The sequence below is a fragment of the Vigna unguiculata genome, chromosome 1 (genome assembly GCF_004118075.2).
Source record: "Vigna unguiculata cultivar IT97K-499-35 chromosome 1, ASM411807v1, whole genome shotgun sequence".
Taxonomy (NCBI): domain Eukaryota; kingdom Viridiplantae; phylum Streptophyta; class Magnoliopsida; order Fabales; family Fabaceae; genus Vigna; species Vigna unguiculata.
Window position 1 is genome coordinate 22,334,430 of NC_040279.1, and position 19,056 is coordinate 22,353,485.

Genomic DNA, 19,056 nt, shown 5'->3' on the forward strand with positions numbered 1-19,056 from the left:
GGTGGTGCAGTGGTCACATAGTCAGGACGATCCTAACAGTGAGGTAGCTGGTTAGAAAGCTGACAACAGCAGCAGTAGTGGAAAAAATGATGGAAAACACCTCGAAAAAATTGCACAGTGAAGAAGGGAAGCCAAAATTAGAAAGAAACACAATTTTCAGAAAAACAATTTTGCACCAATGGACAGTGAGTTCATTGTTGGGGAATGAATTCGACTCGGCTTTGGATACCCTCTAGAGATAAATGATAGGGTCTCATGATGGAATCCTTGTGTATCCCAAGAACAACAACTAGGATCATATAGTAAAATACGCTAACAAAAATCATTCATCTTTAATTTTTAATTGACTGTCAAGTCAAACTGTTTCAAATAGTAGGTAATTTATGTTTGATTCTTCCATAAAAACTAAAAGAAACTTATGCTATGACTGTGGTGCATTGCCTGTTGGAGGTTTGTCACTGGGTTCACCCTATGCGAACTTAATCTTTGATTTACCAAGGAAGCAAGTGCAGATGCAACCAACCTTTCTGCCTGAAAATTAAAAAGTTGTATGCATAAGTTTATGTTTATGATATCAATACTAAAGGAGAAAATTATTTATATACACCTCTTCATATCCTAATGAGAGTCGCAGCGCATAATCAGAAGCAACATGCTGTCTTTCTGTGCCACTAACTGCATCATGGTGCTGGGCAATTGCTAAAGCATCAGCTAATGCATCAGTATTTGGTCCTGTTTCATTCCTCCCTTTAAAATATTCCAATTGCCTTGCTGCCTAAATGTCAATAAAAGAAAAGCGATAAAGATAGCCCAAACAAGAAAACTGAGCCTTTAGCTCACAAGACTTAACAAATTAATTCATAAAGTAAAATAGGTCAAATATTTTACCTGATAATAAGAACTCAGCACTCTCACATAGCCCTTCAAACCTGGCCTACTTGTAAAATATCCAGTCCAATATGCATTTGGGTGATCTGCGTACCTAAAATGTTGTGTCTTGAAGTTAAAATTGGATCTCTAAACTAAGTGGAAGCTTTGAAGTGAAGGAAGAGATGGGAAGGGAAGTAAATGAAGGTGGTAATCTTCCTATTTGTCAAGATCCAACTCTCACAAAAGTTTATGTTAGTGTTAGAATTAAGCTGCGCATATTTAATTGATCTTATCACATATATAATACTGATTAGCTGTTATTAAATACTAATTCTTAGTTGATCAAGTCATTAATTTGTGCAAAATTGGCCATCAAAATTACCATCAGATTCCCTTGTGCGGAATGCTGTACAAAGTATGTTATAGTTATATATGTGTGGACTGATTATCTCACAATTTACTAAATTCTATATGGTCTCTAATCTGAAGTGGAAAAGGAAGAAGGGACAAATCACAAAGATGCTGACCTTAGAAGTTATAAGTATTGAGGAAAATAGCAATGGTAACCTCTCTACCACCCAGAATATCTAGGAAAAGACACTTCAGAGATTTAGCAGCAAACTTCTTTTCCTAAAGTAAGATCATGGCAAATAAATTGCAACCACAAATTGGAGTTGAACGGAGAAGACGGCTTGTTTTGGAAACATTATAGAGTGAGGTAACTGGTTTTGGAGAACTGCAAAGAATATGCAATTCATTTGATAATGTTAGAATTATTACCTATTGTATCATTAACCCTATGTATAGGGTGTTGAGTGTGGGAAACTATCTACTGCCATATCTACTGCTGCATCTAATCATGCCTAGTATCTTAGAGCAGTCTTTTCATATGTACTTGCTTCATTATAAATAGAAGAGAAGGAGAGTGGTACTGTTGTCCACTACTCATATATTTTAAAGTCTCAGTTTCAAGTTGGTATCAAAGCGGGTCGATCCCGCTCTGGTTTCTGTCTCATCTGGTCCATCACCGCTGTTCGCGGTTGATCGCCGTTAGTCACGGCCGCTGTCTGCGGCTGTCCAAGTTTGCTTAACCTCGTTTCTGAACTACCCAACACTGTCAAACAACATTTCAACACTGTCCGCCACTGTCTGCAGTCCTCCGTCGCTGTCCGCCGCCGTCCGCCACCATCCGCCGCCGTCCACCGACGCACTTCCGTCCGGAAACCACCGGATCTGGACCGCCTCTCCGCGCGACAGCCAACCCCGTCGGTGTCGCAGGCAGAGCCGTCGCCACGCGCCTCCACGCGTGTCATCTCTGTTCGCTCCAGTCAGGCGCGTGCCGCTCACGCGCCACCGGCCAGTCGCCGGTTCGTCGTCGCGCCACCTCCGTCGCCGTCGCCAGAGCCTCCTCTACCTATTTTGACCCTCAAACCTCTGTTCCGGTGAAGTCCAGTAGCACCCCTTGTGGAAATCGTCACTTTCGAATTCGAAAATCGTCACTGTTTCACTGTTTTCCGTGATCCTCTCTGTTTTTGTTTATTCTCTTGATCATATCATGGCCATTGGAGGTACTGGGAGTGCTATTTCATTCTCCGGAAGCCCCTGCATTACTTCCGAGAAACTAAATGGCCAAAATTACTTATCTTGGTCCGCTGCCGTCGAGATGTGGTTTCTCGGTCAAGGACATCACGACCACCTTGAGAAAGATGGCAGCCACGTACCTTCTGAAAAGGCTGAACAGTGGAAACAAGCAGATTTCCAACTATGTGCTCTATTGTGGCAGTCGGTGGAACCACGACTTTTGATGTCCCTACGGGCCTTCAAAACTTGCCACTCGTTTTGGAAGCGAACTCAGAATATCTTGTCAAATGATATTCAGTGCCTCTATGATTCGGCGAACAAGTTGGCATCTATGAAAATGACTAACCATGATATGATTTCATTCATGAATGATGCTCAAGCTTCTGTAGAAGAACTTCGAATGTTCTTGGAAGTCGACTCTCTAGATGAAATGAAGAAAAAGCTTGACAAATACTATATGGTAATGATCCTCTGCGCTATACACCCAGACTTTAATCATATCCGAGATCAGCTTTTGACCTCTCATGAGGTTCCTTCCATGGAAACTTTGATCTCCCGCATGATACGTGTTCCAGCTCTTCAAACTCCAGAAACTCTTGCTGTAATGGAACCATCTGTCATGATCGCCACCCGAGGAAGAGGAGGTCGTGGAATTAGAGGAGGTGGACGTGGAGGTCGTGGGCGTCCTCAGTGTACGTATTGTAAAAGGATGGGTCATACCCAAGAAAACTGCTACACTTTACATGGATTTCCTGCCAAAACAGCCAATGTCTCCCAGGCAGAGACTACTGACTCCAAGTTCACTGAGGACGAGTATCAAGAGTACCTACGCCTCAAATCCAACAGCTTGGCACAGTCATCTCAAGCTCCAAGTACATCAACTGTTTGCATCTCTCAATCCATGGAAGGTCACAATTCATGGGTAATTGACTCTGGTGCTTCTGACCACATTTCTGGTAATACCTCTTTGTTCTCAACCATTTCATTCCAAGAAAAATCTCATTTTATAACCCTTGTGAATGGTTCTAAAACATCCTCAAAGGGAGTCGCTCAAGCCATCTTATCTCCGTCCTTAAATCTAAAATCTGTCCTTTTTGTCCCTAATTGTCCTTTCAATTTAATTTCCCTAAGTCAGTTAACCAAAACATTGAATTGCTCTGTAACCTTCGATAACAAATCTTTTGTTATATAGGAGCGTGGCTCGGGGAGACAGATTGGAGAAGGATATGAAGCGGGCGGATTATACCATTTTGGATCTCGTCCACGGCTGTCATGTGTTGCAGCTCCCAATCCTAAAATGTTACATGATCGGCTTGGTCACCCTCACCTGTCCAAGTTAAAGAAAATGTTTCCTGAACTTAGTAGTCTCCAGACTTTAGAATGTGAGTCATGTCAACTAGGAAAACATGTTAGATCTACCTTTCCTAAAAGGTCTCAATCAAAGTGTACTTCTAGTTTTTCTGTCATCCATTCCGATATCTGGGGACCTAGTCGTGTCTCATCTTTTGGCTTTAGGTATTTTGTTACTTTCCTTGATAAATATTCGAGATGTACTTGAGTTTATCTTATGAAAGATCGTTCTGAATTATTATCCCTCTTCACATCTTTTTGAATGAAATCAAGAATCAATTTGGTCAAGTAATTAAAATCTTAAGAAGTGACAATGCCAAAGAGTATTTTTCGTCTGCTCTTTCTAATGTTTTGAGTTCCCATGGTATCCTGCACCAGTCTACTTGTCCTCATACGCCGCAACAAAATGGTATAGCAGAAAGAAAAAATAGACACTTAGTTGAAACTGCTCGTACCCTTTTGCTTAGTGCCAACGTTCCTGTCCATCACTAGGGAGATGCCATCTTAACTGCAGGTTTTCTTATTAATCGGATGCCATCTTCCTCTCTCAATCATAAGGTCCCTTTCTCCATTCTGTTTCCAGAAAATCCTCTCTTTCACACTTCTCCTAGAGTTTTTGGTTGTGTATGTTTTGTTCATGACATGTCTCCCGGGTTAGACAAGCTTTCTGCTCGCTCTCTCAAATGTGTTTTCTTGGGCTACTCATGACTTCAAAAAGGGTATCGATGTTACTCTCCTGAAACCAAGAAATATTACATGTCTGCCAATGTTACATTTTTTGAACAGACCCCTTACTTCTCTCCATCTGTTCAAGATGTCCATGTCATACAGCAGGTCCTTCCTTTTCCCGTGGTTGAGTACAATATTTCCAATGTCCCTGTCACTCCAAGCCTCAACCAAAGTCCTCCTGAGCCATCATATCCACCTATTGATTCTCTCCAACACAGGACACCGACGACTAGTCTAGTTGTACAAGAACAAGGTGAATCCCCTACTTCAGATTCTTCTCCCTTGTCTCTTGATCCCACGACTCCTGGTGAAGGTGATTCAGGTTGGCCCATTGCTCTCAGAAAAGGTACTCGTTCCTCTCGAAATCCCCATCCCATTTATAATTTTCTTAGCTATCACCGATTATCTCCTTCTTATTGTTCACTTTTATCCTCAGTGTCTTCTGTTGTTATTCCCAAAAATGTGACTGAAGCACTTGATCATCCTGGATAGCGACAAGCCATGATTGCAGAGATGCAGGCTCTTGAAAGCAATCATACTTGGGAGCTCGTGCCCCTCCCTTCGGGCAAGAAGGTTGTTGGTTGTCGATGGGTGTATGCAATTAAAGTTGGCCCCGATGGTCAGGTTGATCGACTCAAAGCCCGATTGGTTGCAAAAGGGTACACTCACGTTTATGGCCTTGACTATTGTGACACCTTCTCTCCCGTGGCCAAAATGACTACTATTCGTCTCTTCTTTGCAATGGCAACAATTCGTCACTGGCCGCTTCATCAATTGGATATCAAAAATGCCTTCCTTCATGGTGATCTTGAGGAGGAAGTTTACATGGAGCAACCTCCTGGGTTTGTTGCTCAGGGGGAGTCTGGTATGGTATGCAAATTGCATCGATCTTTATATGGCCTCAAACAATCACCACGAGCTTGGTTTGGAAAATTCAGCTCTATTGTTCAGAAATTTGGGTTAAGACGCAGTGAGGCAGATCATTCAATCTTTTACAAACATACCTCTCTTGGGAAATGTGTCTACCTAATAGTATATGTTGATGATATTGTTATTACAGGAAATGATACTACTGGAATATCTCAACTGAAGGAGCACTTGTGTAAACATTTTCAAACCAAGGATCTCGGAAGCCTCAAATACTTCTTGGGCATTGAAGTAGCTCAGTCAAAAGATGGAGTTGTAATCTCTCAAAGAAAATATGCTCTTGATATATTACAAGAAACAGGTATGATTGACTGTAGACCAGTAGAGAGTCCTATGGACCCAAATCAGAAGTTAACAACAGAAGAAGGCGAATTATTCTCCGATCCAGAGAGATATAGGAGGCTCGTTGGAAAGTTAATTTATCTCACTATTACGAGGCCTGATCTATCTTTCGTAGTTGGAATTGTTAGCCAGTTTATACAGACTCCATGTATTGGACATTGGAATGCCATCATCCGTATTTTAAGGTACCTCAAGAAGGCTCCAGGACAAGGTTTACTATATGAAGATAAAGGAAATGTTCAAATCTCTGGGTACTGTGATGCTGATTGGGCAGGCTCTCCTATTGACAGACGCTCTACTACGGGATATTGTGTCCTCCTTGGAGGAAATGTTATCTCTTGGAAAAGTAAGAAGCAAAATGTAGTGGCTCGATCCACCGCTGAAGCTGAATATCGGACAATGGCGTCTCTCACGTGTGAACTCATATGGGTAAAGCAATTTCTTCGAGAGCTTAACTTCTGTGAAATTCAGACCATGAAGATGTACTGTGACAACCAGGCTGCTCTCCACATTGCATCAAATCCAGTGTTTCATGAGAGAACTAAACACATAGAAATTGACTGCCACTTTGTTCAAGAAAAATTGATGACCAAGGAAATTTGTACTGAGTTCGTTGGGTCAAATGACCAACTTGCAGATGTGTTGACCAAGTCATTAAGGAGACCTCGGATTGAGTTCATTTGTTCCAAGCTTGGTTCATACAATTTGTATGCTCCAGCTTGAGGGGGGGTGTTAGAATTATTACCTATTGTATCATTAACCCTATGTATAGGGTGTTGAGTGTGGGAAACTATCTACTGCCATATCTACTGCTGCATCTAATCATGCCTAGTATCTTAGAGCAGTCTTTTCATATGTACTTGCTTCATTATAAATAGAAGAGAAGGAGAGTGGTACTGTTGTCCACTACTCATATATTTTAAAGTCTCAGTTTCAAGTGATAACAAGAGGTGAGTGTGGGATTGCCTGAAAAATGAAGTGTTACATTGTGTCCCTTAGAATTAGCATTAGATATGCTGCATTAATTATAAATATAACAATTTAAAAAATTCAATAGCTTAAGCTATTAGAAGAAAGCTCATGCTAGCTTTATTATATCTACTTATTATATCTACCACATCTTCATTGAAAGAAGGTTTACTTTCTTCCTTTTGTTTGTTGGGAGTTAAAGTTAAAAGAATGGGAATTGACATTTATATCAGTTATTTAATTTAAAATAAGTTATTTACCTTTCTTTCCCCTCGTTAAAAAGCTCCCAAACAGAAGGTTGTGACTTCCCTCCCCTTCCCTTCTCCCTCCTTACCTCTAATTCCAAAGATAAATCTAGAACATAAGTATAATAAACTCACGGGAAGAAATCACCAACTTTAAGGGGCCAATATTCATTAGCTGCATATTTTGCATCAGTGTAGATAGATGGTGTTGAATATAATGCATTGACACGTCCATCCTGAGAGAATGTGACATGATGTGCAAGTGCAAGTTGTAATTCCAAGGCGCAAAATCAGTAAGTCTCATAAATGATATAAAACAATAACTCCAGAGAAACAATTTAGACAAAAGCGCAAGCTAGGTTACCTGATTAACATAGTGAATGAACTTATCCATCTGCCTAAACCAAGAATTAGCATATTGATAACGGAAGTCTGTACCCATTGTCCACATAATGTGATTTGTTTTGGTCACATTAGCCTAGAAATAGGTAGAAAATTTATTCTGTATTTTCCATGATATACAAATACTCCATTTCAAACAACATAAAACCAACTAAAATATATGAATAAAAATAAAAGGTTTACTCTCATAAATTTGTCAGGCTTTTCAAAGGCCGTAGTGTTATAGATTCTCAAAGAAGATACCTTGCAAAATTGTATAAGACTTTAACTTAAGGCTACAAATTTGCTTCGGTGACATCTAATAAAAGTACAAAAGATGGATATTATAAAATTAAAATGTGTAAATATTTAAGTTAAAGGAAAATTGTTACAATTAATATAAGCCAGATTCTTTTTAGGTAATTCTTATTCTTTATCATCCATGCCTTTCGTTGAGTGAGGATAAAATATGTTGTTGAGTTACAAGGAGATATTGTAATTATTAAAAGTGTGCTAATGTAAGATACTAGAAATCATTGTATTATTACTCTAGAGGGTAGAGGTCTCTATATATGTTGGAGTGATTTACATTGAATCAATTCAATCAAAATCTTTTTTCCCCTTATATAGCTAGTCCTTTTCAAGTTGGTATGGATCTCCCAATCTTAGGGGCTCTACATCCACATCTTGCGCTTTGTCACCTTAGCTACAACTCTTTTGTTTTAGCTCAAAATTTTGCTCATGACCAAAATTGTTTTGTAACTTTCTTTTTCTCTCGTAGTATTTTTCAAGATCTTGCCACGGGGAGGATGATTAGAATTGCTAAGGAACAAGGACAGTTATATTGCCTTATAAAATTGGGAACCAAGGTCAATAATAGTAGACAAACAACTACTCAAGTCTAGGTGGACTTATCCAACTGAATCTAAATCTACATTTCCATATGTACCATTTTTTCTAGCCTTCACAATCAAGTTTTCATGTATGCTATAGTCGTACATGTTCATATTCAGCCGGAAGTTAGATCTTAGAGTTGTTAAATATATGTCTGTTGGTTATGCCTCTGATAAAATGGGATATCCTTGTTACCATCCTTAGAAGTAGAAGTTTTTTATCTTTATGGATGTCACTTTTCATTATGTCTTCAACTTTAGAGGGAGAGTTCTATAGAAATTCAGTCTTTTGAATCTCTTAAATCATCCTTTGTCCCTTTGGTACAGGAATCATCCCATACTAATACTACTCTTGGTACTCCTAGTACATCTGTAGGCATATCTCAAGTGAATGCTTCTGAAGCTGCTCCAGATGAGGGTAACTTTATTTGAGTCAAGATCATCTCTAATCAAAGGAGACAAAAAGCAACCAAACCTAATCCAAGAACAATTCTAATCATTTAAGCTAGAAGGAAGTGTTTCTACTTTACTTTAGAACCTTTGAAAAATTCCATGAATAATTGTGAACCTAACCTTGATGACCAACCTATTGCTTTGTGAAAAGGAACACGGTTGTTGAAATGTAATATTATTTTATTATTATTTCTTTTTGTGTGTACCCAGCTTTAGGGTTAGGATTTGAGGTAAATGTCCTACCTCATTTTGTAACCTATATATTTACATCAATAAGGTACAACAATGTAGGTCGAATACACCGTGTTTTCTCTATCTTATTTATTCAAGTTGTTATCACATCGGGTACGATCCTGCTCTATCTTCTCCTTTGTTGTCCCTAGCAACATCTATCATTATCACCACTACTCTCGACTATCGTTCACCACTATCAACATCATCGTTTACTGTCATCCAATGTTGTTCTCTTGGAAAAGGTCACGTTAAGGTACACCTCAAGGGTTATGATGAAGTCACGCGACCAATCAATCATCCACGCATCATCAAGGGTCAATCTACTTGCATCCGATTTTTGGCACATGTCCTCCACATGCCACCTTCCCATTGTCGAAACCACTTGGCAATATCTCCGTCTGGCTCTTCTTCGGCCATTTTTGTTGAGTTACAAGGAGATGTACCTATATGAGTTACTTGTCAAAACCACTTGGCAACATGTGTGGTATTGTAATACATTGTAATCATTATTCTAGAGGGTAGAGTTCCCTATATATATCTTCTTGTATAAAATTACTTTGAATGAATTTTCCTGTCATATAGCTAACCCTTTTCAAGTCCTTCTTTAAGATGCATACTTTAGGTGTCAAAAAGATCACGTGGCAATTTTAGAAGTACAAGAAGTTCCTAAAATACCTTTCCCACCAACACATATTTTTGGCCTTCAATGTGAAAGGTAACAAATCAAAATCCACTACATTCCTAGTTTACTAAGTAGAATTTAACTTGCATTCTTAGACCTCAATTTAGCATTTGAGCTATCAATGTAGAGATTTATATAAGAAAAACCAAAAAAAAACAAAAAACAAAAAAAAATGAAAACAAAAAGGTTCAATTGTCAGCCAGATCTCACCTGAGCTAAGGCAGCATATACAAAATCGTTGACCCTTTCTTGAACATTATAGTCAAATAGTAGAATGTCATCCTTCAAATAATCAAATAGAGAATTAAACATATTATTCAAGTAAGTTTAAAATAAATAAATAAACGAAGACTACCTACCTGAATAGGAGGGGAAACATCATTTATCTCAAATGTAAAACCATCAGGAGGATCATAATGCCTAGGAAATATCCCAGTAAATATCTGCAATGAAGTTTATCCTTAGGGATAATTCCTCTAAAGTACTTAAATGAGGGGAAAAAAATCTAACTTCTAAGTAGAAACAGAATCATTAAGGAACTAACTTGTGAAGAAGAACCAAGAGACTTGCAACCTTGCCAAATAACCTCAAGAGTCTTCTCCTTCAATCGCTTGGCTCTATCTTGGTAATCAATTCTAGCAAAAAAGAGAGAATCGAATCCTAGCTGCAGCAAAGATACAATCAAATACGACGTGCAAATTCATAATGGCATGCGACAACTTCAATATGATTGTGTGTGAATGACTTTACACATAATAGTACAATCTTCAAGTGACTAGAAGTGAAATAAAGCATGTTATGTTGGTAATTAGTACACATAATTGCCCACAGGGTTCAGTTATGATGAACATACCTCAGCACCAAGCAAGTAAGCCTGAACTGCAGAATGGCCAAATGGATCAATCTGCCAACCAACTCTTGGAACCTTACCAAATTCCTCTTTGATAAATTGATGCCCCCGCGTGGTCTGGTCAATTAGATCAATGTAATGTGGGGTAGCCTCATCATGCATACACATACCCCCATTTCTTCAAAAACAGAATCAGGAACCAAACAAAAAATAGCACAAAAATAAGAAATTAGTAGTCAGATTCAAAAGTCACTGACATAATATATGCCAGTTATAAATTAGGCAAAAGCACCCTCCCAAATTAGACATGAATTTGAAAAGAACTAGCTATTAACTAGCTTCAGGAAGAATAACATAGGGTAGGCACATTACATGAATTCCAACTGACCCGAGTTGACAAGCTCCTTGACCTTAATTTTCATTGCTTTACTTTGCTGTCTCCACCATCTTTGGAAAAAAGCCTACCCATAAAAAAATCAAAACTCAATTATTACTTAGTTCTTGTCCCTTAAAACCCAACATGTAAAAAAATAAAACACCACGAAAAGCACAGGAAGGTACTATTATTTATTCCTGTACACAACTTCAAAACTCACTCACTCAGTTAATATTTTCTCACTTCTTTCCTTTGTTGATGTATTTCACACATTATACTTGCAACTAATTAAAAGATTCTCTCAAACCATCGGATTTTTTTCTTGACACGTACAATTAATATTTTAATCACTTCTATTAAAATAAATTTTAATACCTTTTTAAAAAACTGTCACTAGTTAAAAACATATTTATATCATTATGCAAAGGCCTCATTATAAACACAAAATATACTTTATATACTCATAGACATATACTCTTTTTAATGCTTCCTGAAAGAAAGAACTAATTACAATGCAGGAAAAAGATGCCCATGCATCAGCTAATTACCAATCCGGTAATTCTAAAGGAGGAGAACTATGAACAACAAATGGCATGGATGCTAACAGCACCCTGATTGGCTAAAGAATCAGCTATGATATCCCAATCCTCTCTCACTGAGAATATGAGAAAATGAAATATTCCAGTCATATCTCATGAAACTTGTTATTTTGGCAAACAAAAGACCATGTGGAAGTGAATTATGAACTCCGTGGAGCACAAGCCTTATAATTTAAAATGAGATTCACATATCACTTGTCGCAACTGTTTAGACATGACTTTTAAGGATCTAGTTGGACAAAAGTATATGAGTTTCTTCACAATTAAAATCAGTATACACATAAGCTAATTTGTAAAATCTCTCTAATATAACTTCTTTAATTCTTTTTTTTACTTGTACATAAGCTAATTTTAATTTCCAAAGATGCTCATTTCACTTCTATCTCCTAGAATTACTCAGAAAGAAATTTGTCCAAACATGAGTCTCTTTGGACCAGCTTATACTTGAATTAATACGTAGAATTTCTCACATATAACTTCTCAAATATTTATCTTTAACAAATTAATTTTATTCATTCAGATTTATCATTATATTTTTCTCCCCTAAAATTCTTTACAAAAAAAAGTTCATCCAAAATACAAGCTACGCAGTGCAATGCAACTGAAATGCCATATATGATCAATTACCATCTCAACATATATGAACTTGCGATTCTTGTCCTCCAAGAGCGAGGATATCACAGAATCCAGCACGTTCTGCACACATGCACCCTGCAACCACAAGTCATCTCAATTAATTGTTCATAATACAATTCCTAACTTTGCAGCCAAAATTAATAATAATAAATTATATAAAAAAAAAAAAAACAAAGACAGACCCGAATGGAGTTGTTGGCCCCAACGTAGTATTGATCGACGGTCTTGAGCCAGCCAACATCGTCGTGGGAATGAGGTACCAAGTGCACGTTTATTTTGTCTGGTACTATCCTCTGCGTCGTATTATACTCTATGTACTCTGATTCCACAACCCAAATCGCCGCCACCAAAAAGGCGAATACCGCTGCTGCATTGACCATCGCTGCCGCTACCGATTTTCCACTGATTTTGGCTATATATACTGTTAGTTTCTTTTCATCGTTAATGAATTAAGTAACTGTGGAGTGCAAGGAAAGACACAAGAAAAGGGCCCTCCGTGAATGATTAACTTTCTTTTTCAAAGAAAATGTTATATACTTCTTTGGATGCATTATCTCAGTCTTTTTGTCTAGACGTGAGTGGATAAGTTTTCATAAAAGTTGAAAAAATGAAAGAATAACTAGGACAGAGAAAAATTCGTATCCGACTTAAACTAAACAAATTCAAAGTAAATTTGATAGATGAGATAAAAAAAATGATAATTATAGTCGAATTTGGATTACGATTACGAGTGAAATTTTATGAATATTGGACTCGGTTTAAATTTATATTTTAAAATTTTAAAATTTATATATATTTTAAAAAAAATAGTATAATATTGTTTTGGTGAAATTTACTAGTAAGTTATATAAAATTAAAATTCATTATAATTTTTTAGTTAAAAATTTACTATATTTATGTTATTTATATTATAAAAAATTATTAAAAAGCTTAATTTAACATAAATCTATAATCTGAAAAATCATATCAAATTAATTTATAATCAAACAATTAAAATTTGATTAACTCGATATCAACCCCCAAAATTCCAGCTTCCATCATCTCTTCCAAAATTATGTTCCAATATCATTTTGTCATTTATAATTATTTCCACACTTTTCTTTCATTCCAAATAGAAATTAGATCAATTTTTTGAAATAAAAGAAAGAGTAAGTGTTCCTCTTTTACTGAAAATTTGTTGTTGATTAATAAAATCGGACATTTTTTCTATTTCATTTAATATGATTCGTTTATTTATTATATTTCTTTTATTATACAAAATATATACAAAATAAAAATAAAATTAAAAAATAAGATGAAACAAAATTTTCTTCACATATTTTCAAACTTTAATTTTAGAAAAAAAAAGAAAAAAAAAAAAAGGAAGAGCCCAATTTGTTATTAATTATCACACTCCTTCTCATGAACCCAATAACTCAAATATTTTCTAACTTTATTCCTAATAGAGAAATTAGTTATATAATAATAATTAGAAGTAATATCTCTTCAAATGGTAAGAATCAATATTATTAATTGGGATTGATTTTGTGCTCTGATTTATCATTCATGATGATTATTTTGTGCTCTAATTTGCTAGGATTTGATTCCCATAATTTGCTATCATAACCAATTTCTTTTTTATATTGTTCATTATAGTTAAAACTGATATTGCATTGATATTTCAAGGTGTGAGTATAAATACGCATTTTGTCATGACCAGAAAAAAGGATTCTCTACACTTTTCTAATTATTTCCCATCACCAGTCTCACATACACACCTCCTCTTTCATCTCTCTTTCAAAAAGAAAAAACATATTGGACGGAGGTAAAAAAAAAGAGAAGATTCTTTATACTCTCTCTTGCTCTCTCATTACCACCCACACAAACTCATCTCATTTTTATCTCTCTTGAACAAAAAAAACAAAAAAATATTATAAAAGAAGGCAAGAATTCCTTATATTGTTCATTATAGTTAAGGTTGAGATTGCATTGATATTGCAAGGTATGAGGATAAATACGCACTCTGTCATGACCAAGAAAAAAGGATTCTTTACACTTCTCTAATTCTTTCCATTCACCACCCACAGAGACTCATCTCATTTTTATCTCTCTTGAAAAAAAACAACAAAATATTATAAAAGAAGGCAAGAAAAAAGAAGAGGCAGAAGGTACGTCATTGTTAGTTTCTTTTTCTTTTGATTTATTTTTTTTTAATTTTCATCATTTTGTTTAAATCATAATTTTTTTTTCCTATTTCTTTGGTTTGATGTTTGCTCGACCGCTCGCGTTGCATGACACCCATTTTAGACTTTCGTTCCTTTTATTCTAAAACAATATATACCAATCTAAGAATAAAAAAAATAGTTTTCTTTGTTTACTTTTTAATATCTATCTGGTTGCTCATGTCGTAGTAACATCCACATCCACTTTTAAATAACTTTAAAAAAATATAAAAAATTATAAAAGATAAAAAAGATAAAAAATATCAAAGATTAAAATAAAGAATTTATTTTCATTATCGGTCCGACCGCTCGCGTCGCATGACACCAATAATAAAATAATACTAAAAATTTGAATGAAAAAGTTTTCAAAATTATTAAAAAAAATTAAATAATTTTTCAAATTTTTTTCCAAATAGCTTTTTCAAAAAGAATTACGTAACTTTGATTCTCCATTATAAATGGAGATATGTAAGAGCGAGGATTAATCTTTGTCGGGCCCAAAAACTAAAAAAAAAAATTATTTTTTTCTTTTGTACATCCTTTTATTATTACTTTTGGGGAAAATTAAATATTTTGAAAAACCACATAACTTTTACACATTTAATTAAAGGTACCATCTTAGGATGGGCGTCGTGGGGTGCTAATACTTTTCCCACACGTAACTGTAACATTCCGACAGGATATTACGAATTTTAATAAAATAAAGGTAAATTCATAATTACACTGCATTTAATAAAACCTCATTTTCCAAAAACGCGAGAAATTTAAATATTTTTATTAATTGCAAATATAACCAAAGTTCAATACTCATAAAAACTGAACATGATAATAAATCCTTTCATCAGAGTTTACAAAATATCTCAAAACAAAATCATGTAAAACTCCTCACTCCACATCTAAGCCTCATCAACTCCACCTGCAATATCATCTGCTCACGTGTACCACGTACACGATCATCGCCAAACACAAGCAGATAGGATGAGCTAAAAAGATAACACATTATTATACATAAATACACCATATACATACATATATATATATATATATATATATATATATATATATATATATATATATATATATATATATATATAAAGAAAACATTAAAAGAAAATCCTTTATTTTATTCTGCATGGCCACAACCATGCATCAGTCATTCCACCACCAAAGAACCTCCTCCTTTTCTATCACATGGCCACAACCCGGTAATATCGATGCACATCAAGGAAGACTCGTTCCCTTCCTTCCACATGGCCACAACCATGTAATATCATTGCACATCAAGGAGACTCGTTCTCGCTCTTTCACATGGCCACGACCATGCTAGCAGTGTTCTACATCCTCTATTAAGTATCTCAAGGCGCTTTGCTGCCACACCTATCGGCCACAACCGATAAAGCACGTGCCGAAACCATGCTACGGATCACACACCGTAACGCCAAGTGGAGTTCCCAAATACGAACATAGTCCGTAAAGTCCTAGGACTACCAAACTCTTCAACAAAACACTGAGGAGGGCAATCCATCTGGACCCATCTGTACTGGCCACAACCAGCACACTCACACTGGTAACACTCGCCAACCCGAGCCACAACTCAAGAGTTTCTCGTGTTCATCCGCTATCCCGAGCCACAACTCAAGGGAAGTCATTCCGGTCCACAACCCATAGAATGCCACGTGCTTAACCCCTACCCTAGGCCACAACCCAAGGATACGTTCCGGGCCACAACCCATGGAACACCAGCAAGCCCACCATTAAGATATCCTAGAAGCATGATAGTTCACACATCCCAAGTCCACCACCAATCAGTTTAATACCACATAATCATATAATCATATGCAATTAAACATATAATCCAACCATCCTTTGTTAATCTTCAAGCCTTTGCCTAAGCACTCCAGTCCATCTCGCTTAAGCTAGGTTACCTCGCCTAAGCGAGCACCACGCACAGAACCAGCCTCGAACTCTCGCTTAGGCAAGTTACACTCGCCTAGGTAAGATCACATTTCGCCCAAGAATCAAAATCTCTCGCATGGGCTGCGAGTTAAGCTACCATCAAAACATTCTTCGAGTTCTCGCTTAGGCGAGACTCACTCGCCTAAGCGAGATGACCTTTCGCCCAAACCAAAAATCCTCTGCCTGAGCGATAGCCTCGAGCAGATAAAGGGTACGAGTCCCTGTATATCTCTCCTAGGCGAGTCTAGCTCGCGTGTGCGAGAATTGCAGGTTCTGACATTGGTTCACGCACACAAACACTACACCAGATACTCAAAACACAACCCAAAACATACCAATTCATTCAGCATAACTTCATTAGGCATATGAGCATAATTGGACAGGAATATATTCCCCTACAACCCAACTTTGCATAATCACAAAATATACAGAACACAACTCCATTAAATGCATATATTTAGGTCAAATTCCAATGAAACAGTACCCAAAACCCACAACCCCAAATTCCCTCATGTGCAACACGAAATTCAGGTCATAGCTTCATTAAAATCATGCAAGACAATGCAATTAAGATAGAATTTCGGGTTCAGCTCCCCTAACCTGGAATTTCCACTTGTTAAACCTTGAAATTGGAAGGTTCCTTTGATCACTAAAGCTTGCCTTATCACCACTTCAATTAGTCCCTTGTAATTCACTCTCAACCCACTATTTTTTCCTGAATTCGTGTACCTCACCACACCCTCTGAAAATCAGCCTCTCAAAACCCTCTTCTTCTCTCCTGTTATCCCTAGAGTACTTTTATTCGTTGGGCGATGACCCTTCCACTCGGCACCGTCGGATCACTAAGGTCGACTTTCGTCCCTGCTAAATGGGTGGGTCTTGCAGTCATGCTCCCTTCTGCCTTTGCACTCGAAGGCCAATCTTCGTCTGGCCCGAGGAAACCTTTGCATGCCTTTAGTACTTGGGTAGTGCAAAAAAAACGAGAATATGGTTTAATTGTGGATTTTATTGCTATTCAAGGGCTATTACTTGATTGTCAACCCCTGGGCCCTTCTGCTAGGTTTTCTCCACCCCTTCAAATTCAGCCCACAACTAAATTTTTAAGCAAAAAAAGTTAAATCTAGCTCACCAAAGATTGAACCCATGACCATACCAATGCCAAATCAAAGCTAAATCATCAAGCCAATTCATGTTTCTTGACAATTCACATAATTCTATAACCATGTTATCACCCCACATGACCTTGTATAATATTAAAATTAATAATAAATCAAACAACACATAAATGGCATACATAAGACTCAAACCCAAGTCCTTTCACACAATAAAATACTCTCAACCACTTGAGCTAGTACTTTTTCATGTCATATCAATCAATATTTAATGTCATAAAGGCTCCTCTACCCGAATTTATTAATTAATTAATTATTTAATTAATTAATTTTCTCGGGTCTTACAGTAACCGACTCCTAGACGAAAAATCTGATTTTTCGTAGACTATGTATTATCTTTTTGGTTCTTCCGTAGTTTTCAAAAATAAACTATGGTGGCGACTCCAAACTTTGTTTTTACAAATTTTTATTTTTGGTTCGTTGTCCCGTCGCGATTTCGGTTGCGACACTCGATAAATTATATGGTTGATTATAAATTTTAAAATATTAAATTTGAATTATATTAGATTGGTTAGGTCGGATTCAAATCTAATTAAATTTAAGAATAAATAGTTAAAACTAATTTATATAAATTAAAATATTTAAAAGTATTTTATATATTTTAAACTTTTTTTTCCTTTAATTTGTACAAAGATACATTTGTTCTATTAAAAAGTTGTTTTACTTTTACTTATATAATTTGTACATAAGATAACATTATTTCACATACTTATCTTTTTGTAATGGATAGTGATATAGTGACATGTAGAATTTTACTACTTTTACAACCATGCGTCGTACTAGTTTGTTAATTTTTTTTTTCATTTTTAATGAAATTCCATTTTGGTAGTGTTTGAAAGGCATAAAGGATTTGAAGATCCACAAACAAAGCGTGAGGCTAAAACCCGTCTTCAATCGCGTTTGTTTTCTCGAACTAGTCTTCCTCTTCTTCAAGCTCGCATATAGTTCTTGAACCAATGTTGTTGGTGTGCAATATATTTGTGTTTTTAAGCGTTCTTTTTTAACTTGAAACTCGTATTTTTGGAAGACGTTTTGTTCAATCTTGACGACTTGTTGTTGAAGCTACTTTTGTGGAAACTCGTGTTCATCTTTGAACCCCTCTCGTCCAAAGCTGATTAAACTCTGTTCGTGGTCGAAGTCACTATAAGTTTTGAAATTCCTAAACCTAATATAAATATCTTGTATTGGCGTAAGTTTGTGGCTTTCGTCTTTGGGATGGAATATAATTAGGGTTGGTTCTTCGTAAGGTTGTGATGGTAAATTATATTTATCTTTGTGTATTGGTTATGATTTTTTGTTCTGTAAAAGGCAAGGAAGAAGATGGATTTTTTCTTTGAAATGTGGGTGGTTGAAGTTATGGTTAACTCTTTGCCTTGATGAAGGAAAAGAATCCCCTCTTATTAGTATATGCTTACTTAAGAGTTAATATCGATCAACCCATGATGTATGATTTGTACATTAGATATCCATTGGTTGGCTTATGCAGTAAACTGTAAATCCACATTTGTGCTTACTTTAGACTTAATATATGTGAACCCATGGTATAACAACGAACCCATGGGATATGATTTGCACATTACATGTCAATGTTACTTGGAAAATGGAAAGAT

At 36.3% G+C, this 19,056-nt stretch overlaps 1 protein-coding gene across 1 annotated transcript in view; it reads right to left on the reverse strand.

The window, feature by feature from the left end:
- The window catches only part of LOC114173498 (alpha-mannosidase At3g26720-like), a 30,589-nt gene extending 17,967 nt beyond the window's left edge, over positions 1-12,622 (reverse strand). Inside the window, exons 1-12 of the mRNA XM_028057951.1 lie at positions 12,300-12,622; positions 12,109-12,192; positions 10,879-10,967; positions 10,510-10,684; positions 10,201-10,320; positions 10,016-10,099; positions 9,867-9,938; positions 7,378-7,491; positions 7,149-7,249; positions 889-982; positions 608-775; positions 442-531 (exon numbers count right to left, since the gene is read on the reverse strand). Coding sequence (XP_027913752.1) covers positions 442-531; positions 608-775; positions 889-982; positions 7,149-7,249; positions 7,378-7,491; positions 9,867-9,938; positions 10,016-10,099; positions 10,201-10,320; positions 10,510-10,684; positions 10,879-10,967; positions 12,109-12,192; positions 12,300-12,497 — 1,389 coding nt within the window. The 5' untranslated portion in view covers positions 12,498-12,622. The remainder of the gene's footprint in view (positions 1-441; positions 532-607; positions 776-888; positions 983-7,148; positions 7,250-7,377; positions 7,492-9,866; positions 9,939-10,015; positions 10,100-10,200; positions 10,321-10,509; positions 10,685-10,878; positions 10,968-12,108; positions 12,193-12,299) is intronic.
- Positions 12,623-19,056: the final 6,434 nt, after the last annotated feature.